Source organism: Triticum aestivum, chromosome 7B, assembly GCF_018294505.1.
Source record: "Triticum aestivum cultivar Chinese Spring chromosome 7B, IWGSC CS RefSeq v2.1, whole genome shotgun sequence".
In the NCBI taxonomy this organism is placed as follows: Eukaryota; Viridiplantae; Streptophyta; class Magnoliopsida; order Poales; family Poaceae; genus Triticum; species Triticum aestivum.
In genome coordinates this window covers 82,077,272-82,103,674 of record NC_057813.1, presented here as the reverse complement: position 1 = coordinate 82,103,674, position 26,403 = coordinate 82,077,272, and the positions used below count along the sequence as shown (strand labels likewise).

Sequence of the window (26,403 nt, the reverse complement as noted above, 5' to 3'; positions counted from 1 at the left end):
AATCCTTCTTGAGCATTTACAGCTGTTATGCTGCCGAAATTTTGCTAGAAGTTCTAATGCCTTTGCATTATGATTGTGCTTTCAGATGGCCACTCGCGACCTCAATCAAGTGGTTCGCCTGACTCGATGCCTAGATGTACCCGGCCATACTGCTAAGTTGGTCAGGGTAATGACTGAGGCTGGATACCGCTGGTATCCTGAGTACACGGTCGAAGAGCAATTCCGGGACTTCAATCAAAGCCAGTATCTCTGCACTGTCAGGATATTTCCATCTTATCCTGGATCCACCGAGCCTCTTCACTGCTCCTATGGACTCGGGGTTACTATTGAGATGGCTGTGCAGGACGCCGCCTACTCTATGATGACCATTATGCGAGTCAGATCTGGTCTATTTCGGGACTCTGATTTCCGGTATATGCCAGGATCACTTCCGGGAGCACAAGGGTATCTCCAGGCTATCTATGCTGACCCCACTCAGGAGGATTCACGGACTCGCACCACTGCTGAGATGCTCGAGGATAAGGACCGTGAAAATCGGGCCTTAAGGTTAGAGCTCTTCAATACCCGTGCTGACCACTGGGCCACTTTGACTCGGTTCGCACCGGCGGTGCAAGCTGGATATTCAGATATGCGCGATCTCTATCCTGTGAGATCTGCTCTGCCGGACGTGATGGTTTGGCGTGATGTAGGAGGCATCACCCCACCTCGCGGTCCCCGCAGGCCACCGTCTGTTGGTCCAAGGCCTCATCCTAGCCCCTATGGTCCACAAGCTCCGCGAGACCGTCTGTTTCCGGATGATCATGTTGAGCTTCCAGGCTATGGAGGTGACTTCTACGAGGACTACTACGGATCGGTCTGAGTTAGTGGTAGTATCACTAGTTCGCACTAGCTGTGTCGTCTATCGTCCCGCGTGACTCGTGGGATATGACCTAGTTTGTACTCTTTCCGGAGGTGTAGAAAAATAATGTATAGGAGCTTGGGATGCCTCCGATGAGATGTAATCCTCTTTTCACCGTAATAGTACTTTGTTTGGTCTTGTACTAAACCCTGTATGGTGTGTATGACGATGGAATAAAGAAGCAGTTTCTGTATTTACCATGTCATACGGATGATCATCTTGCATTTCGAGTTATTCCTTACATTCTGTATCCTATGTCGGAATTTTATCATCCTGACTAAATCATTGTCTTGTTTACCTAGGATGGTCAACACGCGCGCTAACCCTGCTCCTCAAGAGCAGGCCGAAGGCAGTGAAGTCAGGGATGCAAATCTGCCTCATCCTCCTTCACTAGCCGAGGTTATGATGGAAGCTGAGAGAAACAAGCGGGAGACCAACCGTTTGTTGGAGCGTATTGAACAGAATACAGCACACCATCAGAGGACTAACGTGGTGTCACTCAGTGATTTTATCAAATTGCATCCACCCACGTTCCACCACTCCGTCGAGCCTCTCGACGCTGATGACTGGCTTCGCAGTATCTCTCACAAACTGCGTTCCGCGCTGGTAGCGGAGGCTGACAAGGTCACCTTTGCTGCATATCATCTTGAAGGCCCCGCCAGTCTATGGTGGGAGAATTATGGAGCTATGCGCCCAGCGGGCCATGTCACTACTTGGGCTGAGTTCAGCGAGGCTTTCCGTGAACATCACATTCCGGAGGGTCTCATGGACCGTAAACGTGAAGAATTTTGCAGTTTCACCCAAGGCCGACTTTCTGTGGATGCTTATAGCAGGGAGTTTGGTAATCTCGCACGATATGCAACTGAGGAAGTGTCTACTGATGCCAAGAAGCAAGCAAGGTTCCGTAAGGGCCTTAGTCCTGAGCTTCGCCGCGACCTCCGTCTGCATGAGTGCACATCTTTTCAGAAACTTGTCAACAAAGCCATCAGTGCTGAAACTGGTCAGACTGACTATGACGCAACACGCAAGCATGGCCGTGACATGGGTTCCTCATCCGGTGCTGGTCCTCAGAAGCGCCGCGTGTGGGTGCCCAACACCGCCCTGCCACCCAGGTTCACACCGAGGCCATCTTTCCAGGCGCCTCGCCCGTTCAACAGTCTGCACCGGCCAAGCCCTATGGGGGTCCAACCAACAATGCTCCTCCACGTACCAGTTCCGTGACTTGTTTCAAGTGTGGGGAATCTGGTCACTATATGCGTGAGTGTCCCCAGACCAACCCCAACCAATCTGCTAAAGCTGTTGGCCGTGGCAAGCCGACAGGAAAAATATTCCACGCCAAGCCGGTCACCGCTTCACGTGGCCATGTCAACTGTATCTCTGCCGAAGAAGCTCAAGAGGATCCCAACGTCGTTCTCGGTACGCTTCTTGTTAATTGCCACCCGGCATCTGTTCTTTTCGATACAGGAGCCTCTCATTCTTTTATATCTGAAAATTATGCTCGTTTGCATAACGTTGCATTCTGTGACATGCCATCCACTATGGAAATTTCTACTCCTGGTTCTAGATGGCAGACCTCTAGGGTAAGTTATGGAAATGAAATCCAAGTCGACAGACTTGTTTTCCTCGCGTCTTTGATAGCCCTTAAATCTTCAGATATTAATATCATTCTGGGTATGGACTGGATGTCAGCTCATCATGCCCAAATTGATTGCTTCTCTAGGACTGTTCAACTCACCCATCCTTCGGGGAAGATAGTCAATGTCTTGACCCGAATAGCCAAGCGACAATTATATTCTCTTAACGCCAGCCCTTTGCCAGACCTTGAGGACGTTCCGGTAGTCCGTGACTTCCCGGATGTCTTTCCAGAGGAATTGCCAGGTGTTCCACCTGACAGGGATGTTGAGTTTGTAATAGACCTCATCCCCGGAACCGTTCCGATTGCTAGAAGACCTTATAAGATGGCACCACTAGAGCTAGCCGAGCTTAAGAAACAACTCGACGAGTCCTTGAAAAAGGGTTTCATCCGACCTAGTTCATCTCCGTGGGCTTGCCCCGTCCTATTCGTCAAGAAGAAGGATGGTACGGACCGGATGGTTGTAGATTACCGACCTGTCAATTTGGTCACAATCAAGAACAAATATCCACTTCCCAGGATCAACGACCTGTATGATCAGCTCGCTGGATCCTCAGTCTTCTCCAAGATGGATTTGACGTTGGGCTACCATCAAATCAAAATCAGAAACGGGGACATTCCTAAAACGGCCTTTGTTACTCGTTATGGCCAATACGAGTACACCGTCATGTCCTTCGGTTTAACCAACGCTCCAGCCACCTTTTCTCGGTTAATGAACTCAATCTTCATGGAGTATTTGGATAAATTCGTCGTAGTTTATCTCGATGATATACTCATCTACTCCAAGAACGAGGAAGAACATGCCGAACATTTAAGGCTAGTGTTGAAGAAACTTCGAGAGCATCGCCTTTATGCCAAATTTTCTAAATGTGAATTCTGGTTGTCAGAAGTGACCTATCTGGGTCATGTAATATCTGGTAAAGGTATTGCTGTTAACCCTGAGCGAGTTCAAGCCGTCCTTAATTGGACTCCACCTGAATCGGTCAAGCAAGTTCGGAGTTTTCTGGGCTTAGCGAGCTATTGTCGTCGCTTTGTCGAGAACTTCTCCAAGGTTGCTAAACCTCTAACCGAACTCCTCAAGAAAGATAAGAAGTTCGAATGGACTCCACAATGTGAGCACAGCTTTCAGGAACTGAAAAGACGCCTGACCTCTGCTCCCGTACTGGTACCGCCAGACTTCTCCAAGGACTTTGTTATCTACTGCGACGCCTCGCGACAAGGACTAGGTTGCATTCTCATGCAAGATCGACACGTAATTGCTTACGCTTCACGGCAATTGCACCCACATGAGGAGAATTATCCTACTCATGATCTAGAGCTTGCAGCCGTAGTCTATGCACTTAAGACCTGGCGACATTACCTCCTCGGTAATCGTTGCGAAATATTCACTGATCACCAAAGTCTGAAGTACATTTTCACCCAACCGGATTTGAATCTCAGGCAGAGACGTTGGGTTGAATTGATCACAGACTTCGACTTAGGAATAACCTACACCCCAGGGAAAGCCAACGTCATGGCTGATGCGCTAAGTCGTAAATCTTATTGTAACAACCTGATGTTACAACAAAGTCAACCGCTTCTCCATGAGGAATTTCGGAAGCTTAACCTTCACATTGTACCTCAAGGTTTTCTTTCCACCTTGGTGGCAAAACCTACCCTTACGGATCAAATTATCAAAGCACAGAAGGTAGATCCGGGAATCTCCCGCATCAAGAGAAACATTCAGAAAGGAATTGCGAATTGTTTCTCCATTAATGATCAAGGGGTCGTATACTTCGGGAATCGACTAGTGGTTCCCAAAGTGCGCAACCTGAGGCGATTGATCCTTAAGGAAGCTCATGAATCTCCTCTCACCATTCATCCCGGTAGTACTAAGATGTATCAGGACCTACGCCAGAGGTTCTGGTGGACTAGGATGAAGAGAGAAATTGCTCAGTATATTGCAAATTGCGACGTCTGTCGTCGTGTAAAAGCAGAGCATCAACGGCCTGCTGGCACCCTTCAACCCTTAGCTATTCCTGAATGGAAATGGGATAAAATTGGTATGGATTTCATTACCGGTTTTCCCAGGACCAAGAGAGGGAATAATGCTATTTTCGTCGTGGTCGATCGTCTTTCCAAAGTAGCCCATTTCTTACCTGTTCGTGAGAGTATAACCGCTAGTCAGCTGGCAGACTTATACATCTCCCGAATAGTGTCCCTCCATGGTGTTCCTTTGGAAATTAACTCGGATCGAGGAAGTCTTTTCACCTCTCGATTTTGGGAAAGTTTCCAAAATGCTATGGGAACTCGTCTCTCCTTTAGCACCGCTTTCCACCCTCAGTCGAGTGGTCAAGTGGAACGCGTCAACCAGATTCTAGAAGACATGCTTCGAGCCTCTGTTATCTCATTCGGAATGGACTGGGAGAAGTGCCTTCCATTTGCCGAATTCGCTTACAACAACAGCTATCAATCTAGCTTGGGTAAAGCCCCTTTTGAAGTTCTCTATGGACGACGGTGTCGAACACCCCTTAACTGGTCAGAGACCGGGGAAAGACAATTCTTTGGCCCGGATATGATTCAGGAAGCAGAAGAACAAGTTCGTATCGTTCGTGAAAAGTTGAAAACAGCCCAATCTCGTCAAAAGAGTCAATATGACCGAAAACATAAGGCTATGACTTTCGAGGTTGACGAGAAGGCTTATCTTCGGGTCACCCCTCTGAAGGGAACCCATCGTTTCGGTATCAAAGGCAAATTGGCTCCTCGTTACATTGGACCTTTTCGCATTCTCGCCAAACGAGGAGAAGTTGCCTACCAGTTGGAACTACCTCCGCACCTCTCCAGAGTCCACGATGTCTTCCACGTTTCTCAACTCAGGCGTTGCTTCTCGGATCCTATCCGTGAAGTGGACCACGAAACGCTTGATCTCCAAGATAATCTTACATATCGAGAGTACCCCATTCGTATCCTCGATCAGGCCGAACGTACCACCCGACGTCATAATATCAAGTTTCTCAAAGTTCAATGGTCGCACCATTCTGAGGATGAAGCAACTTGGGAAAGGGAGGATCGTCTTCGACTCGAGTATCCCGCCTTCTTCCCGGAGGAACCCAAATCTCGGGACGAGATTCTTTTGAGTGGGGGTGAGTTGTCACACCCTAGCTAGTCATGCATTAGAGTGTTGCATCATGTTTACTCTTTCATCAGAAACTTGAAATGGGGATCTGTGAAACCCTCAGAATCATTTTGAAAATGACCCAAATAAAAATTTCTCCAAAAGGGTCCAAGAAAATGCTCATGTTGCTCTCTGAAAATATTGGACAGAGATAAAAATCAAACCAATATTTTTAAGAGCTCATAGGTATTTATTTTGGGCATTTGGAATTAATGCATAAATATTTGCATTGGAAATATATTAATTATATATATTAATATATGTCCAAATATTATGCCAATTATAAAGGAGCTCTGGAATAATATATATAGCTCCTGCAAAAATTGGCATAAGTTAAATAAATGATTTAATATATTATTTAAATCAAAACAAATGTCAGAAATTAGAAAACAGAAAATAAATAACAGGAGGAGCTTACCTGGGCTCCTCCACTGTGCGGCCCAGCCAGCTGGCCGGCCCAGCCAGCAGCCGGCCCAGCCCACCTCCCTCCTCTGTCGTCTTCGTCCCGACAGAGGGAGGGAGTGTGGCCGGCGCGCGCGCGCGCCACCGCGCCACGCCACCTCTCCCTGCCTGCCTGCCCTCCCCTCCGCCGATGCCGCGACCGACGCCACGCCTCCCCCCTGCTCTCTCTCACTCTCCCCCGGCTCTTCCCTCCTCTCCCTCGCTCTCTCTCTCACACGGCCGAACACCACCGTCGCCGCCGTTCGCCATAGCAGCCATCTCCGGCCACCCCTCGCTCCCCCGACTAGCTCAAGAAGCTCCGCCACGACCCCCCTCTTTCCTCCCCACCACTCCACAGCTCCCGAAGCCCTGCATCGCCGCCACGTCGCGTTTCCCCCTCTTCGGCTCCGACCGTCGTCGCCGGTCGAATTCGCCTCATCCAGCGCGTCCCCGAGCCCGCTAACCATCCCTGCAGCTCCGCGGTGAGCCCCCGGATCGTTTCCCCCTTCTCCCCTGGTCTCTTTCGACCTCTAGGCCCTAGCCCCACCTTGGCCGAGAGCTCCATCGCCGCCGGCGATGTCGCCGTCGTGGCCACGGTCACCGTAGCACCCAACCGAGCGCACTATCGTGCTCCCCACCTCACCAGGAGCACGCTAACGCCTCCCCAAACCCCTGCAACGTCGATTCCGACCGCACCCGAACTCCGGCAGCCGCAGCCGAGCTCGCCGCCGTCGACTCCGGCCACCCCAGGGCCAGCCACGGCCACCGTCCGACGCGCCGTCGAGCTAGCTATCCAACGCACCTAGCCGCACGCCGTTTGGAGCACCACAGAGGAAACCCGAGGCCCCTGCACGCCGCGGACCTCGCCGGCGACTAACCGCCGGCGGGTTTGACCTGTCCGACCTGAGGTTTGACCCCCCCAGGGTCACTGACGCGTGGGCCCTGTCGGACAGGTGGTTAGTTAGTGCTAATTACCGTTAGTCAACCCCCCCTGACACTGACAGTGGGCCCCAGCGCCACTAATCCCTAATTAGGATTAATTTAAACCTGTTAAACCCCCCCTGTCACTGACGTGTGGCCCCCACACGTCAGGTTTGACTTCAGCCAGCCGCAGTTGACCACTGACGTCATGCTGACGTCATGCTGGCGCAATAATTATAATTTCTGGATTTAAATTAAATCAGGAAATTCCAGAATATTATTTAAACTTCAAAAATTCATAACTTTTATTCTATAACTCCAAATTGGACAAATTATATATGAAAAATGATCAGAAAAATCCAATCTATCCATCTGTACTATTTTCATGCATGATCAAACAAGTTAAATTGATGTTTTAAGCAGAACAAGGAAAAGCACTTTAAAAGGCCATGTTTGAGTTTGAAATTTGAATCTTTGATTCAAATTTGTTCAAACCCTTCTGGTTTTAGTTGCATTAGCCCAACACACTCATATTGCCATGTTTCATGCATGCATCATATTGTTGCACATTGTTTGGTGATGGTTGTGTATCGGTGTCCTTTGCGACAGGTTCTGCCTCCGAGGAGTACCGTGATTACCCTAACGAAGAACCGTATCAGTGCATCGAACCATCAGGCAAGCAACCAACCATTTGATCATATCGATACAATCCCATGTTCTCGCTCCTGCTCTCTTTTACTGCATTAAGACAACGCGTTTCAAACTGCTGTGTGCTACGGTAGTTGAACCCATTTCCTCTGCATGACCTGTCATTGCCACAGTAACTAGATGAAACCCACTAGCATGTGTAGGAGTTGATTGAGCCATATGTATGTGTTGTTCCTACCTTGCTATGCCTGCTATGCTTAGAGTCGTGTCAGGTCTGGTTCATCTGGGTGATGGCTAGAGTGAAATGATTATGTCGGTAATGAGAGTGGTGTGGTGAACACGATTTGGTAAAGGTATCGATGAGAGGCCATGTAGGAGTACATGGTGGGTTGTTTCATTGAAGCCGACCTTAAGCACTGAGATCTGTATGTGTGATTTAAGAATCAGCTACTACCATGCATTGGGCCCGAAACCAATGGACCCTCTCGGCTTCTTATTCACCCTAGTTCTCCGTCCAGGAGTTGCAAGTAGTTTCTGGTGTTTGTAGCCTACTGGAGGCCGTGGACAGCGCTGACCGTAGGGGTGGGCTGTGATGCGGTAGGTACGTGGCCGGGTGTACCGAATACCCGTTAGGTATCTCGGGAACCCTGTTCACATCGTTCGGGGCCGTATGGGAAACCTCGGCCGGACTCCCTGCGGATGGAACCTGAATAGGCGATAAACCTGGACTGGAGGCTTAGGTGATTAGGTAGGTCGTGGCCGACACCCACGTTGGGCTTCCGCTTGAAGGTTGCCGAGTACATGTCGTGTAAACGACGGTAAGTGGTGAGAGCGTGTATGAAGAAGTACACCCCTGCAGGGTTAACATGATCTATTCGAATAGCCGCGTCCGCGGTAAAGGACTACTTGGTTGCCTATACAGTTCATAGACAAGTAAATGGAAACTACTAAAAGCCTCAAGATAAGTGTGAGTGCCGAGGATGGCTCTTCCGTAGGAAGACGGAGGTGGATCCTCGGTAGTGTATTGAAGTGGTGAGTAGTGGACTCGTGTGCGCAAAACCATTTCAAGTTGGAGTATCGTAGGATAGCCTAGCCAAGAGTCAAAGCTGGCTTGCTGCAATAACTCCACCAACCCTTCTTGATAATATGCATGTATGTAGGATCTGATGTAAGTCTTGCTGAGTACCTTTGTACTCATGTTGCTATAATCTACATTTTTACAGAAGACGCTGCAACCCCTTCTGATGGGTTCTATGTAGACGTTGACATCAACGAGTAGGCTAAAGACCCAGGTGGTGACCCTGAGCTTGTGAAGGACCATGTAGTATAGCTAGGCTTTCCAAGCCTCTTTTATTTTACTAGTTGTCTGTACTCAGACAAGTTACTTCCGCTGCTGGTTTGTATGACTGTATGACTTGTATGTTGGGTCGTGAGACCCGTACCTTTGTGTATGTTATGTATGGCTCCCTGAGCCTTAAATAAAGTACTTGTGTCGTAGAGTCATGTTGTGATGCTTCGTTGTATTTGCACATATCGAGCATATTGTGTGTATGATTGAAATGCTTGGTATGTGTGGGATCTGACTATCTAGTTGTTTATCTTTAGTAGCCTCTCTTACCGGGAAATGTCTCCTAGTGTTACCGCTGAGCCATGGTAGCTTGCTACTGCTCTGGAACACTTAGGCTGGCCGGCATGTGTCCTTCTTCGTTCCTGTGTCTGTCCCTTCGGGGAAATGTCACGCTTTGAGTACCGGAGTCCTGTTAGCCCGCTACATCCCGGTTTACCGGAGTCCTGCTAGCCCAGTGCTACAGCCCGGACCCACTTGCTGATGACCGACACGTTCGAAGCTGGGTCATGGATGCCTGTCCCTGTAAGTCTGTGCCACTTTGGGTTTACGACTAGTCATGTCAGCCCGGGCTCTTTATCATATGGATGCTAACGACACTATCATATACGTGAGCCAAAATACGCAAACGGTCCCGGGAAAAAGGTAAGGCGACACCCGTGGGGATACCGTGCGTGAGGCCGCAAAGTGATATGAGGTGTTACCGGCTAGATCGATGTGACATCGAGTCGGGGTCCTGACACATAGCGTCGCGGCCCGCGGTCCACTGTCGTCACCGTGTGTTGATCTCTCGTGGTATTCGCCGTGCCACCACCCTTGGCGTGGGAACGTCATCTTCTGTGCCGGTCTTCGTCACGTTGTCGGGTTCCTTGCCTACTTCGAGCACTGCTGCCGCGTTACTAACCTAGCCGTCGTCGCTGCTCTTCTTCGGCCACCACCGTTGCTACCTTCGTAGCCTCCACCGTCGTCCGTCCACCCCCTTCATCTTCTTCCAAGCACCAGCTCATCGCCAGCATCGCCGTCATCTACCCCGACCACTTCGTCTACTCCGACCACCGTTGGTGACATCGGCCCCGCACCGATGGACACCGCAAGCATCGTTGAGTTCTTCTCTGCTGGCCCCTCCGACTTCTTCAACATGGCGTATAGCTCATGCAGGTCTGAGTCTACACATGCCCGGTGTTGGCAACACCGAAGCATGCCTTCAACCACGATGTGTCCCCGGGCCTGGCAAGCCTGGTGTGGCGCTTCGTCAACTTCGTCTTGGTCCGTCTACACATGCCCGGTGCTGGCAACACGGGTGTGTGCCTTCGACTACGATGTGTCCCCGGGCTTGGCAACCCCGGCGTGACGCGTCATCAACAATGTCTTCTCCCCAACGCACCACTACTTCGACACCACTACGCCCATGACTAACTTGGCGCCTCCTTGCGCCCGCGGCTCCACGGCGACTTCCTCGACACCGGCTACCCCGACTCGACATTGACCACGGCGTTCTTCGCACGACTGCCTCGACCACGGCTACACTACCGTACGCTCTTGGCTACATCAACAAACAACACAAAGGGCTACTGCCTTGCTTGAGCAACCTCATCGGTTTTCACTCCAGCCACGACTTCCGCGATGCGTCGACCATTACGACTGTGGGGGGGTGTCCATCGGCTTGCCTTCGGATTATTCTCCAGTCTCATCGTCTGTGTCGCTACCATTGTGACTACGGGGGATGTTGAGTAACATGATTGTACTCCCTCCGTCCCAAAATTCTTGTCTTAAATTTGTCCAAATACGGATGTATCAAGTCACGTTTTAGTATCAGGTACATCCGTATCTAGAAAAATTTAAGACAAGAATTTTGGGACGGAGGAAGTATTAGAAACATAGGATAGACTAAGAAGTATTCTGGCTTGTCTTGTACTCCAATAGATCATGTAATCCTATATATATGCCCACGAGGCTCAAGCAATACAAGAATAATTCCATCAAACCCCTCTATCTCTTCTAACAAAGCATCACCGGTTGGCGGTTGCAGCCTCGTGCAGTGGCCCCGTCGCAGCTCCTGTGAGAATGGTCCCAGCACAAAGCGCAGAGAGCCGCCAGGATTTTCGCCCCTTGCAGCGTGTAGCCATGGCTGGTGGGGAGGCCGGAAAGGAACTGGGAGGAGGGTAACGGCCGGCGAGCCGGAGTGAAGCCAGGGGTGGGGTGGGCTCCGGGCGTGCTGGATGCAGGAGAGACGGCAGCTCCCCGGCGGGGATCTAAGAGAAAGAAGGCTGAGACGCGGTGGTGACCAAAGGGAATAGAGGATAAGGTAAGACATGCCAAGAAACGAGTGGACTGGAGGCTTCGAGAGACCCACATGAATACTACTTGTGCGATTGGAGTGGTGCGACCGGCCGAAAGTTAGCCGGTCGACCGGCCACAATCGCTTACCAACAAAAAGAAGGTCAACCGTCCGTTTATGTTAAAGCGTTGGGCCGTGATTTTTGTACGCACGGACTCAAACAGACGCGAACGGACCAACTATGTCTCGGCGTTGGAGTTGGCTAAGGGCATCTCCAGCCGTTCGGCCCCCCAGGGCGCCTAAATAGAGCGGCCTGGGGGCGTGCCGGCGCTAGTTCGGCCCCTGGGGGCGACCTAGCTCCCAGTCACGCCCCCACGCGCCGCCCCCAGGATGCGGGAAATTCAAACTTGGTCGTTCCCACTCTCAAAAGACGCCGCAAATCCGGCGATCGGACGCAGTCTGGCATTACAAAAAACAGAGCGCAGCCGTGCGCGACAATTCACTCGGCGGGGTCGGCTCCAGGCGTTGGCGGAGTCGGCGTGCGCGGACTCGTCGGTGCCGGAGCTGCTTCGGTGCAGGGCTGCGTCGGCTCGGCTTCGGCACTGCTGGGCGGCGATGTAGAGGCGTCGTTCGGGCTTGGCGTCCGTGTGGTCGTCGGCGTCGTCGGCGTTGCCGCCGGCAGCTCGTTCAGGATGAGGCCGCGCTACACCAGGTACCACGCCTTGAGCTTCTCGTCGTTGCTCTAGAGCATGTCCGCCCCGCTCATCAAAAAAGCCATGTCGGTGTTCCTCTTCTTCGCGGTGATGTTCGTCCGGAGCAGGTCGAGCTTAATGGCGTTGTTCTTCATTAGCGACGACCACCGCGCCTCGGTCTTCTCTTCGCGTAGGACGGCCCGGGCCTGGGCGTCGGCGAGGCAATGCTCGATGGACTCCTGCACTCGCGCGGTTGCCGCGTCGGCGCTTTTCCCCTTCTTTGCCAATTTGTGGCCGTCCGGCCGTCCCTCTGACGCGCCCGGAGTCGTCGCGTCTGGCTTGTACGTCTCCTTGGCCTTGTCGAGGGCACGTCGGACTTCCGCCCACTTATCGCACTTGTCAATGCACTTGTAGACGTGGAGGTTCTTGAAGTCAGCGTCTTGGTTGTCGCCCCGATACATGGCGAACATGCGCAGCAGCTGCGCGGAGGGACAAACAGTTGGCGGGCGGCGAGCGTAGGAGACGAAGATATGCGGGCGAATGGCATGCGTACCTGATCCTCAACGCTGGCGCCGCTCTCCGGGCGAGCCGCGACCTCCTCGACGATTCCATGCCATTTGTTGCACGCCAACTGGATACGGACCCAATGGTTCACCATCGCCTTGGAGCCGCGCTGCATGTAGACGCCTTTGAAGTAGGGGTCGACGAGCTTCCGCTCGTCGAACTCGGCCTTGATGCGGTCCCAGTACGTGTCCAAGCTCTGGTTCGCGCCGGTGGTCGGGTCGAGGCAGACGACTTTCCATGCTTCGGCGAGGCATTCCTCCTCCTTGGACGTCCACTTGATGCGCGGTTCGCCTGCCCTAGCCGCCCGCTTCTTCTTCTTCCGGCGCCCCTTCGTCGGAACAGGAGCCGGCTCCTCCTCCTCCTCCTCCTCCTCCTCCTCCTCCTCCTCGTCCTCCTCGGGTTCCTGTGCGTCGTCGCCGTAGACGTAGCCGAGCTCTGCCTCCATGTCGCCGCTGAGGTCCACTACCTCGTCCTGAGTGGCGAACCCGGGAGACGCGACGGCCGCGGTCCATCCTGTCGCGATGATGTCGTCCATGTCGGCTCCCGTGTCGTCGGCGTCGCCGAGGTGCGAGAAGGGCAGCGGTCCGCGGTAGAGATGGGGCGTCGGTGTGGACGCGTAGGAGGCGGGCGGCGAGTAGTTGTATGGAGGGTACTGCACACCGGCGAAGGCGGGTGAGGGCGTGCGCGTAGCGGGGTGACCATGAGGGAAGGTCACATTTGGGTTGAACCCACCGTGCGCGTCGCCGTCGGCGTAGCCGGGCGACGATGAACCCCATGGAGATCCGGCGCCTTGCTGTCCCCAGGGCGCGTACTGGGCGTGGCTGACGACGGGTGGATTCATCCCCGCCTGGTCGCCCGATGAGGAAGACGCCGCCGCGCGCGCCGCGTTGTCGCGGGCCTTCTTGGCTATGGCCCTGTTCCGCCTGTCGGCGGTGACCGCTTCGCGCCGCTGAACTTCCACCCTCCACTCGGCGTTCGACAGGCCCGATGGCTTCGATGGCGGCGCCCTCGGCTTCCTCTGCTTCGGCAAGGCCACGGCGCCAGTCGCGGTTGCCGCCGCGCGTGGCACGGCGTACTTCTTCGGCGGCATGGCGTGCTTCTTCGCGGCGAGCGGGAGGGGGTTTGGCGGGAGAAAGGGAGAGAATGGCGGGAGGAAGGCGAGCGAGCGGGAGAGATGCGAGGGGAAAGCGTCAAGAAACGGCGGAAAAATGCCTCGGGTCGCTTCCAGGGCGGGCCCACGCGCCTTTTTCGCTTGTGCCGGCTCCCCAAGCGCCCCCAGGGCGTCGGGTTCGGCCTGGGTCCGCCGGCACCAATTTTGACCCGAGCCGGCGAAAAACGGGCTACTGAAGACGCGACTGGGGCCTTTTTTTTGCGCCGGCGCGGCAAAATCGCCTGGGGAGGGCCTGTTGGGGGCGCGGCTGGAGATGCCCTAAGGTTTCCCAGAGCATAAGTGGAGGAAGCGCGTGCATTATATATGCTGGGGACTGAGACATGCCACGCCTCACTCTCGTAGTACCGGCGGGGTCGGACGGCGGACGGCGCCGACGTCGGTGAGGGGAGAACGGGAGCCCGGGGGCCAATAATCAGAAAGGATCTACGAAGAAACGAGAAAGAAGCACAAGCACCACTGTGCAAGGGGCGGGCGAGGGGAGCGTTGGACGAGAGGAAAGGTCCAAAACAAGGGTGCCCCGGTCGCTGTGGATATGGATCGTGCATGGAAACGAAGAGTCAGATCAAGTGGGGGCTGTGGGGGCGGTGGTTAGTCAGATTTAGCAGCGGCAACTGGGAAACCCAGCCAAAGCGGACCTGCGTGGTAGCTTTTGGCCAGCACGGGGGGCTCCATCTCTTTCCCCGCTGCAGAGTACCACTGGTAGTACTAGTACGTTCGTTCGGGCAGTTTGCAGCCTCTGGTTAGGCTGATGATGATACGCGGCGTCTCCATGGGGAGGATGTGACAGGGCCCTAATGGTGCTTGGCTCGGCCGTTTAATGGGGTGGGTTTTCAGTTAGGGAAATGTGTGATGGATAGAATGCCAAATCAGGACCAGCCCAGCAATGCGATCGCAGCGGAAATAGAGCTGCATGCGGTACGATTCCCCGGGTAAAGGAGGAAGCACGAGTGAACAGAGAGCCGAAAGCTGAGCGAGTGATAGCAGCGCTACTGTTCTAGCCTCGGTATGTTCATCGCTCGGTTACTGTGGGCATCTACGGGGACGTGACAACGGCTTTACTGTGGCACGTAGGATATTTTTTGACATAGAAGAAGAAAATAGAAAAAAATAATAAAACTTACCATCATACTTCTACCAAAAATTAAACTCGTCGGATCCTCAATGCCCTATGAATCAACATGTGCTTGAATGATTATAGGGTTCAAGTAGACCTAACACCGGAGCTCGCATGTTCCTGGATTCATTTCAAGCCTTCTGATAATGTGCGTTTAGTGAAAAAAGACGCTCCCGTTGACTACGAAGGCATTTGTATGTGTCAACTCAGTCTTCAAAGCCTAAAAGAATTGAGAAATCTCCCCGAACAAAAAAAATTAAACAATCGAAAGAAATGAAAAAAGAAACATTTGGCGAGAGAACAAATGGGAACGCTATAGAAGGCTTTTCATGGGCTTTTAATAAATAGATGCTATCCGTGGGCTCGGGGCGAGAGAACAAATGGGAACGGTACAGAAGGCTTTTCATGGGCTTTTAGTAAACAGATGCTATCTGTGGGCTTGGGTTTCTGGCCCAATAATTTTGCGCACCTACACAGAACCATCTCAGCTTATTGTATGGTTGTTTCATATTACCACGTGGATTATGTGAGAGCTTTACTTCTATTAATCAACAGTTCTAGTAGGGAAGCAAACATGGAAAGGGGAAAGCAAGTCAGGTGCCTTGGGATGTTATGACCAAACTGAAGTACTTGGGAGGACTTGTTTTTCGTGAACTGGAGATTTTCAATCTGTCGCTCTTAGCACGACAAGCATGGTGTTTGATACGTTAACCTTTGTCGGTAAGTGCAATGATCCTTAAAGCAGTCTACTTTCCATCGTGTTCATTACTGGCCGCCAAGCCGGATTCGCACCCCTTGCAAGTTTGGCGATCAATCATAGACGGGAGAGATATCTTGGCACAATAGATCGTAAGGAGAATTGGAAAACGGGTGAACACAAACACCTGGACAAAAAAATGGATTCCTCATGAAGGCATGAAGGCACCGATTGCAGCATCAATTCCTAATCCTCCTCAGACTGTGGCAGGACTCATTGATGTGTCTTCTGCTTCTTGGCATGAAGAGGTGGTTCGTGAGGTCTTTGTTCCTGTTCATGTTGATGCGATACTCAAGATCCCTTTATGCACATGACGCACGGACGATTTTTAGGCATGGAGTGAGGATCGACGAGGGATGTCCATTGTATAGTTTGCATACAAGATTATGATCCGAACAAACTAAGTAGGAAAAACTAGTTAGAGCATAATGGGGGCCAATTAGATAATACAATAAAATGCAATGGGTGGTCGGTCCTTTGGAGGATAAAAGTGCCATCATAGCTGAAAGTTTTTTTGTAGAGACTATGCCAGCACTCATTGCCGACAACCAATATTCTACACCACCGCAACATGTCTACAAGTTTCGTGTGTCCATTCTGTGTGGTTGAAGATTCATGGTGTCTTTCATTATTAATGGGCACATCGATCAGAAGCGTCTGGTCACTCTCGTCTGAGGAGATGGTGGAATATGTGTGTAAACCAAGACATGGACACAAAAGACTGATCTTCACTATGCATGAATACTTGTCAATGAGGAATTTATTCAGATGATGGTAACTATGTGGGTGATTCGGAGTGCTAGGTGCAAAGCTATCTATGAAGAGATTTTCCAATTCCTTTTAAAACACAACGTTTTATCACCTCGCTTCTGGGAGACATTCAGACGTGTCAAAGAAGAGGTGCATACCAACCAGAGCCACTTTGGCTAGGCCAGCCTCCTGGATTGCACCATCAGAGGATTGTGTAAAAATAAACGTGGATGCAACAGTTGGCAGGAATGGAGGATATGGATTTGTCCGCATTATATATGTCGCGGTTTCAATGGTATTTTTTTGGCTGCATCATCTATTACAGTTTGAGGGACTTTAGATGTTGTGATCCTTGAAACTCTGGCGATCAGGGAAGCTCATGCAGTGACCAATGATTCTTTATGTTCAGAAAAGCCCTGTGGCCTTAGATTGTCAAGTTATGGTGAAGGGCATCAAGTAGGAATGTTGGGAGAGTATGAAGCGATTATTCAAGAAATAGTTGAACGTGCTAAAGCTTTTACAGTTTGTAACTTTAGTCATGAGTTCAGGAGCTTGAATTTCGAAGCTCGCAACCTCACAAAGCATGGTTTATCTTTAGGGGTCAGCCGCCATGTTTGGTTAGGCCAACCCAATGATCTTTGGTTCGTTTCTGTAAACATTGTGACGGGTTAAATAAAACTTCCGAGTTAGTCTAAGAAAACTAGTTTCCTATTTGTCGCCCGTTGCACCGGTTAACATGCATCTCGCACAAAACGCACATGCCACTAGAGCTTCCCTTCCTAACGGCCCAGCCCATATAGCCAAAAACAACAGTGTCCGTGTTCCAATTTTTGGAACACTCCAGAAGGTTCCATCGCCTGTTTTATTTACTCGGTTCACTGCTTTTCTTTTCTTTTTCTCTTTTGTTTTTTCCGTTTTCCATTTTTAATTTTCATGCTTTGTTTTTCAAATTATGAATATATTCTAAATCTGCAAACATTTTTAAAATTATGATTTTTCTTACATTCATGAACTTTTTTCAAGTTCCACAAACTTTTTAAAATCTATTAAAAATTCAATTACATGAAATTTTTCAAAATTACGCCAAAATTTTGAAAATCATGTAAAAAAATTCCAAATTCACGAAATATTTGAAAATCACGTGAACTTTTTAAAAATTCCAAGAACTTTTTCCTAATTCCATCAACAATTTTCAAATTCCATGAACATTTTATTATTTCACCATTTGCATAACTTTCCTAAATTTACGATTTTTATATAAACCAAAAATCGGTTTTTTGCCCTGAACCAGTAACTATGTTTCTTTTAGAGAGACAGTAACTACTTTTTTTTAGCAAAGAGAGACTGTAATTAGTGGTTTATCTATGAGTCAATTGCACCACTGGTGCTTGAACTTGGCGCGAAAAATCACTTTAGTGCTAAAACTTGCGGTGTACATTGAACCGGTGCAGCAACTTGGCTTAGGCGTGCAAATACGGTGCAAAATGCAACTGAATACGCCCACGGGGCTGAGTGGGCATGCCAGCATGGCGGGGTCCACTGTCAGCGACCCAATATTGGAGACTTTTGGCCCGCTTCTTTGCTAAAACACCCTCAATATTTCTCTCCTCACGAAAAAGCCAGTGACATGGGTAAAAATAATTAGTTGTCTCAGCATCCTACATACATTATATGACAAAAAGCAAAATTGGTCAACTGCAGACTAAATCCGAGGACCTGTTGGTACCGGGCGTGCGCAACTAGCAAACCCAACCTTGGGAATTTGTTGTCTCATATGAATACATGTCTTTTATAAAATTTTCCTTAAAGAATGTAAATTAAGATTTTTGATATGTACAAGTTAAAAAAGATGGCTTAGGAACTCGAACTAGCGACCACATAAAGACCTGTAACCGATCCTTCCACTCCAATTAGAAAATTTTCATCTAATTTCATAAACTACTCAATTGTTAATTTTATACTGTACATATTAAATAAAGAAATATTTGTATAAGTCATTTAAACAAGTTCGTATATATCCAAATAAATGCTCATATAAGTAAAACAAATCACAGTTTTACTAAAACTAGTCATCCTTTAGAAAAAAATTATGTTGGTTCAATAAGTTGTTTTAATAAAGATTGTGTGTTTTCTAAAAAAAACATGTGTTAACACACAAATAGAAAAATATATACTGGTGTGTTATATCGGCGTGTTATAAATATTATATACATAACAATAAAATAACTTACTCAAAAATTGTCAAGTACTATTTTGACATATTCATGTACTTAGTCTATGAATTATAAAAAATGTTTGTATAATTAAAGAATATGAATATTTCTTAAATTATAATTCATAAATATTATTATTTTTAATTTTGAAACGTTTAAACAATTATACACATAATTTTATAACTCATAGGTATGTCCTTTAAAATAATGTTTGTATAATAAGAATTATTCATAATTTAGAAAATAAAATGTTGATATGAATATTCAATAGTGGTAATACTTAAGTTATGTAAAAAAATTATATACGTCACAAGTGAAAATTATATAAAAGTTGATGGTCAGAAATATTTAGTAAACGTTTGTATTCAATTATTTGTATAATTTAAATATGAGCCACGAGTGTACAAAAATGTTTGTATTCATTAAACATTCTGAATGCTTTTATTTACTAACCATAAATTTTCTTTTATAATATTTATATCATAGTAATATTTGAACATTATTTTATTACTTACTACATGTATTTTGCAAATATCATAAAAACAATTACCGCGTACAAAATGAGCCGCACTAACTGCAGTCCATGCCCAGTGAGCGTCATTGTTATAAGATATTTAGGCTAGCTATCCAATATGTCCATAGAAAATGTTGTGGCTGCGGTGGCTAGTACCTTCCGTGTGCATGCTGCAGTTCTTGTGTTCAACAGAGTGCAGGACTAATTTTTGTGATTATTTACACTTTGTACTACTGACAGGGGGGAGTGAGACAGGGGGGACCCAGCTCGCTGGGGCTTTCTTGTTAAAAAAAGTTTTTCTATCTTTGTTTTGCCAGCCGGTTATGGCCTTTTGGCTTTTGTGTTTTTGATACTGTGGCTCTTTGTGAGCTCACCATACTTTAAGACCTTGTTGAACCTATTTGCTTATTTATTAAGATGGTCGTATGCATCTTTCTGATGCAGAGGCCGGGGAGTCCCCGTTTTTAAAAAAACATTTTTTGCTCATCTCAGGCCTTGCAAGCCGCAAGCTGGGCCATTTTTGCTGGACCTGCGCATCAGTGGAAAACACATGTCGGCAAACTCTCACTCACCAGGGAGCGCATGCAGGCTCGAATCTGGTCTCGTAAAGTCTCAGGATCAAACAGCCAGGCTCGTTCCAACAGCTGCTGCGAATGCGATACGCCCAACTGTCTCCAGCAGATTGTGCTTCAACTTTCAACATGCATCATGAGTGTCATGCAGGACAGGAGGACATATATCTTGCTCATGCAGGTACTACTTCGTAAACATATCGTTTTCGTTCTTTCGAGAACACAATACTCCTACAATTTCTTAAATTAGAACAAGAAAAATTCAGGACATCAGCATATGAAAGCATTGTATTTTTTCAGTTTTGAAAACAAAAACGGCATTTGATATTTTTATTGACTAAACGTCGCATCCCGGCTTCATGTTAGGTCAGTAGAATACTACTACTGGAGTATCAACTTTTCAATCATACACTAGCAAATACTCCCTCCATCTGAAAATACTTGTCGCACAAATAGATAAAATTGGATGTATCTAGAACTAAAATATAGGTCCTATAGACCAACTGAAAACAAAACCATACAGGATTTAAGTGTCGCCTCTCAGACAGCTCTTTTGTTATGCAGCATTAGTTTCCAGCTTATACAAAACAAAATCAGAACGCATCATGTGACATCCTTTTCCAAAAATCATGTGACATCCTTGAGCACAGCTAGAAACACAGAATCACCTATATATCATCTCATCTATACTATTGCTTATTTCTGATTAGCGTAGGCATGAACTTTACAACATCAAGTTCTATATGAGCCTCTAACCAAATAATGAATGTGTGTACGGGGTATCGAGAGATCTCACCAGCGGCAGCTTTACTATCTAAGTCGATCATCTTAATGATCATTATCCTTGACAATACAAGCATTCAGAAAACTCACACTTGCATTTACTGTTGGAGCATCTGATGCTGACTGATCAAAAGTTGGGCGTAAACCAGCTCGTTCCAGGAATCCGGTACCCCGGGGAGACACCAGTGGCTGCAGTCCTGGTATCTCTCAGGCGACCTCCTCTCCTCCTCGCTCAGGTGTTGCTTGCGGTAGATCGAGGGGTGTGCATCCTTTCTATAGTCCGTCAATCTTGTTATGTTCAAGTAAACAACCGGGGTTCTCATCTTGTGGATCACATCCTCCAAAATGCTCATCTTTGGTGGGTAGGTTGAAAGGTATTGTTCATTTTTTATTGGTTCGGTCTCCTTGTCGCAGCTGCCTCCTGAATTCCATTGCCCGCCACTGCATATTGAGATGCACAACAGTATTATTAGTTTGGTCAAGGGCAAGTCAAACCAACATAGCATGTAGGCAGTTCACAGAAAGGGCTATACACACCTGAAATGAGACGCTGAGTAGCCTCTGAACATCACAGTGGTTTTCTTGGGATTTACGTTGCCGTCAATCCATCTGGACCAGGTGATAAGGGCTTTATGAAAGGCGTCCACGACATTTAACTCACTATATATGTGACTACCTTCCTGGTAATAGTCCTTCCTGTGGCACATTGAATATATCTTCAGTGTTTAGGCATTCGAATGTATAGCAGCAAGTGCTTAGGCAACAAGAATGAAATGTACTCCCTCCGTCCTGAAATATAAGACGGTTTTTGACACTATGGTAGTATCAAAAAATGTCTTACATTTCGGGGCGGAGGGAGTAGATGATTGTCCAACAAGAGAGCAGTAAAAACAAGTTACCCTAGGGCAGTTTTTTCATGTGTCCACCAGTGTCCAGTATTGAAAATGATGAAGTCTGCATCCTTGTACTTTGGTGATGATTGCTCGACAATGTCAAGCCTAAGGGTTTCCTTTTTATTTCCATTGCTGACTCGTGTCTCCCACTCTTGAACTAGGAAAGGAGAGCGGAAGAACTCCACACTGCAGTTGTAGTCCTAAACAACAGAAATTTGAACATAGAAACATTATAATTACGGAAATGGATGCAAGTACACAGTAGTGTTGAACCAGTCCAAACTGGAGAATATATATATACCGTGAACAGGAAAGAGTATGAGCCCTCGGTCTTAAACTCGCGCCTACCAGAAGCCTCAAAAACCTTCCTCTTGTCCTTGACAGAATGCCTCAATATACAAACCAGAGATTCCCACATGTTCCTGTTGAGTGAATCGCCAACAAAAACTAGTCTTTTCCCCCTCAGCCTCTCCAACATGTCGGTTGGATTCAATCTAGTGTAACAAACAACAGAAATGGGCATGTTAAACACAAAGCATGAAATAAATTCACTGACATTTGATCGAGCTAGTCTAACAAGCTTTCCTCACCTTGGGATGTTGCATCCACTGGGTTGCCACCGGAGCTTCTCATAAGCTCGGTCCGGCCGACCATTGAGATGGCAGTCGAAGGGTTCATCAATGTGAGGACACGATCCCCCGGGGTAGAGAGGGTACGAGTCGTCCCGAACCCAGTTCCCATGGAACATGTCACAGCCGGCCATCTCCTTTATCCAGTCAACCTTCTTATTTCCACTGGCACCACCGGCTTGTTTAGTTGATGACACGTTCCCCTTGACCAGAACTTCGCTGTGATTCCCAGCTTTTGCGGCGATTGTTTGGGATGAATGATCCTTCAGTGAACCTGCACTAACCTGGGGAGTTGTTTCCTTCTTATTCACAGCACTACCACTTCCAACAGAAGAAGGTACACTCGTCTGGTTCTGTTTCGTCGCAATTGGAGATGTTACAAGGGTCTGGTTCTTGGTTGAAGATCCATCTTCCTTCTCCCCTGCCACTGCAGTCTGATTACTAGTTGAAGCCACATTCCCACTCGCTTTATCGCGCTGAATTCCTCCATCTTCAGCATTGCTCTTCACTGGAGTAGCACTTGGTGCTGATTTATTGGTTTCATCTACATTTCCACTCCCTGATGCACCATCAGACTCATTATTTGGATCAGCCTTCACAACTGTGTCAGTTGCGGCCGAGCCACTGCTCGCCGCACCAACTGAATCCTTTCCACCAGCCTTCGCTGTGGTGCTATTTCCAGCAGCAGAACCACTGCTCGGAGCACCGCCTGCAGTCACTGCCTGACTATCAGACCCAATTTTGGAATCAGACTTCGCGGTGCTGCCATCTCCGGCAGAGACTACAACTGAATCCTTGGTGTCAGCCTTCACCGCGCTGACATTTCCAGCGGCGCCATTATTCGTCGGAGCTACGCTTCCCGACTGCTTATTTGATCCATCACTCTCCTCGTCGGCCTTCGCCACGGTTCTTTCTCCGGCTGAATCACTGGTTGGGGATCCACCACCACCCCCTGCCTGGCTACTAGAACCGCCTCCAGTAGAGTTACCTTTATTCCGATCTGCCGAACTAACCGGCGCACTGCCACTTGTGGCAGGATTATTCGTCGGAGAATCGCTCTTGGCGGCGGCCGTGCCACCTCCCGCTGGGTTCACGGCTGACGGTGCACTGCCACCGGCGGCATTGCTGCTTGGCGCACTACCTCCACTCCCCAACTGCTTCTCAGACCCAGCCGTAGCGGAATTACTGCTCCCTGCTCCGCTTCCGACTCGCTTACCATCCACATCGCGATTCACCTCGCCGCCCCCCTCGCTCGATCCGCCGGCCGAGCCACCGCCGTCGCGGCGAGGCGGCTCGGGCGAGGGGGCGGACGAGTTGGTGGGGAAGATGGAGGAGAAGAAGGTCGATACCTGCGAGCGGTACGGCGCCGTGGAAGCGTACACGCCGTCGAACCACGAGGCTCCGTCCCCGCCCCCACCGACGCCCGCGCCGGCGGGGGCCGCGGGCGAGCAGAGGGCGATGTAGGCGGTCAATGCGGCGAAGGCCACCGCGAGGGCGTACACCACGAGCCTCGCGCGCCTGCGGGAGCGTCCCGCCCCGGCGCCGGACGGGCCGAGCTGGTCCGTGTTGGCGCACGCCATGGCCGCCAGCCCGCTCTGCTTCCACAGGCCCTTCATCCCGCGCGACGGCGGGGCGCCGGGCCGGAGTTCGGCGGCTGTGGGCTCGGGGAAGCGGTCCGAGTGGAGGCGGTGAGGAAGCGACAGTGACAGTGCAGGAGGAGGAGATGGCGAATGATTTTTGAGGAAGCTTTCGGGAGCAGTGGAGGTTGGAGGGGAAGAAGGGGCGACTGCGTGTACGCGGGTGGGGTGGCTTTAGGAAAGGAAATTTGGGGTGGCGAAATTAACGGAATCGCTGCTGATCTGTTTAGATTTCTTGCTGTGAAGGTTGCCTTTTCTTCGGGCGGTCAAAGCAAGTCAACAGGAACTATCTTTGAAAGTTATAAGCCTTGGTTTGCTGTGTTCTTTCTATGTATGCTTTTTTTTAGTATTACTAGAACAATGCCCGTGCGTTCCAACGGAATATAAATATTTAGTACGTTAGTTAGTGATTTACCTGTCAATAATAATATGATTGTGTAAATAAATGTTCATCAAATTCTGACTGTAATTTACCTTATATTTTTGTTAGAAGTTTGGTAAGTAAATTAAATTGCAATTGATTCAGAAGAAGGTAAGTAAATTAAGATGATTGATTATCATATACATGGAAGGTTGAACGAAAGGGTGGTGGAAAGAAAGGTGAAATGAAACCTTACGTTCTTTTGAAGTATAGAGATTTTTAGATTATGTATGAACCCTCTTAGCTGGCGAACGTTCTCTTGGGGTTGGCATTCGCGAACGTTTTCATGCAGTTTTAGTTTTAGGGGATGGCAATTTCTTCATACTAGCATGATAATTTTTCATAGAGAATGCATTTTTTTGGGAAAACTGCCATCGTTTGTTGCGAGCTCTGGTTCAGTTAGCATTATCAGTTTCTATAATCTGTTGTAAAAAAATTAGTGTCGACAGTAAAAGCGGTAAAAAAACACTAAAACAGGGGGCGGAGATATGATGCATGCGGGATTATGAGTTATGAGAATCCACCACAATAACAAACACAACCTAAATTCTTCAATGCTTTGATTTAAGAATCAGTGTTTTAAGTTTGATTGAGAAATACAAGGACGGAGTCATCCTTAACCCCGGAGTACTCCGTAACTAGAGACATGTTGTTTTAGTGTGGCCGTTTTTGCAATCTATGAGGTACGGGAATTGCTTCTCTCTAAAAAAAATGAAAGATCACCTTGGGCAACTCTTGCACCAAAGTTGTTCAAAAATGTTGACGGCACTCTCGAGGCATTGGCCACCGTTGAACATTTGATTCAATCACTACCGGGAAGTCTGAGCTGATACTACTTGACCTTAGCCGATTTGATTTGCAAGCATGAACCCAAATCTAGGGATCATTGCTTCCGCAATACCTACATCCGTCGCATGGTCCAAACCTACAAGCTAGTCGCGATACAAAAAGGCGCAGCCGCCTAAAACGTTAGCTCATGCGAATTCTAGTCTAACATCAGTGACAAACGAGGCATCGACCTGAGTTTCACCATATGGATGGTCGATGTTTGGAGGATCCGATTGGTATTAAAGGCAGGGTGATGTTTCTCTTGGAGGAATGGAACTCGATCCATGAACCTGTTCGAGGTACCGACGCTCAAAAGGTCATTGCTCACTGGAACCGCACTTTTGGAGGAGGCGGAATGGTACTGAGGGACCATAATGGAGGTTTTCTAGCGGCCACCTGCCATTTTTCTCTCCTTTATTTATGTCCCCGAGGTTGTCGAACTCATAGCATGTCGACGAGCTCTTCAACTGGTAACGAAGGTTGGTGTCCCCAAAGTGACCCTAGAGGCAGGCTCCTAGGTCGTTGTCTGCAAGATAAATGAAAAGGTTAGGGGTCTTTCATCATGCAGGCCTACTATCGAGGAGGTGAAGGGTCCTCTTAGATCCTTCTAGGGTTATGCGGGTGTGACCCCTCGGCGAATAAAGTCGCACACGAACTAGCTAGGAAAGGTTGCAGAAATAAACTATGTAAGACTTGGTTTCACTTACCATCGACATGTGTTAGCTCGGTGGTGGCCTCGGGGAGTGCCTCTTCACAGTTGATAAAGTTGCAACAAATTTTAGCTAAAAAAAGAATTAACCCATGTCTTGCCGTCGGAGGTGAATTCATTGTTTGCAGTTGCCATGATCACCAAACCACTCAAGTTGTTTGTCTTTCTATCCATGATTGTCCGTTTGCGGGGTTTATATCTACAAAACCCTCCTTCCGCTAGCTAACATTTGAAACACAAACTTTGGCTGAATTTACATCGCTCTCGGCTCCTTGCCTCTGGAACGACAAAGAACTACGGTGGTCAACCTTTAATCATGCATTTGGGCTACTCCATCCATTCATATATATAGGGTGTAATGTGTTTCTCGAGACTGCCTTCCCAAGCTTGTACTGCGGTGTGGTTAAACTCGAGCCCTTTATGTTGCGAGAATTTGTTGTCTCGAGATTGTAATCTTATCATTACAGAAATAAAACTCTCTTTCACCTGAAAAAAAAAAGAGAGAGTACGAGAAACATTATAGACCACTGGCTGTCGCCGGCAATATTATATCACTGGCCCTGAACAAACGGTCTGGCCGTCACGCGAGATCTTTGCCGTTGGCTCGTGTCATGCCCCCCATGTTTTCGCCGCATAAAATAAAATAAAACTCCGCGAGGCGCCGCTGACACGCGGGACCGCGGAAACCGCGTGCACGTCGCGCGCAGCCCTGACACAACAATCATCCGAGCAAAGACGTACTCGCTCCGTTCGAAAATACTTGTCACCAAAATGAATAAAAGGGAATAGGAGGGAGTACTACGTACGCGTGCTCGCCGATCGAGCTCCCCGTGGCCTG

General features: G+C 48.7%; 1 protein-coding gene across 1 annotated transcript; it reads right to left on the bottom strand.

The window, feature by feature from the left end:
• Positions 1-20,258: 20,258 nt before the first annotated feature.
• Positions 20,259-23,748, bottom strand: LOC123157493 (protein trichome birefringence-like 1). The gene is made up of 5 exons (XM_044575789.1): positions 21,932-23,748; positions 21,643-21,835; positions 21,348-21,541; positions 20,986-21,144; positions 20,259-20,889 (listed from the first exon to the last, which is right to left on the bottom strand). Exons 1-5 carry the CDS (start codon positions 23,584-23,586, stop codon positions 20,547-20,549), a joined length of 2,544 nt encoding a protein of 847 aa, XP_044431724.1. The 5' UTR covers positions 23,587-23,748; the 3' UTR covers positions 20,259-20,546.
• Positions 23,749-26,403: the final 2,655 nt, after the last annotated feature.

Bases quoted from the DNA above. Each gene is read 5' to 3' on its own strand.
- LOC123157493 (XM_044575789.1), bottom strand. From the start codon at position 23,586: ATGAAGGGCCTGTGGAAGCAGAGCGGGCTGGCGGCCATGGCGTGCGCC. The intron at 21,145-21,347 runs GTAACTTGTTTT...AATGTGCCACAG, and splicing joins CATGAAAAAACTGCCCTAGG to GAAGGACTATTACCAGGAAG. The intron at 20,890-20,985 runs GTGTGTATAGCC...CTCAATATGCAG, and splicing joins TACTCAGCGTCTCATTTCAG to TGGCGGGCAATGGAATTCAG.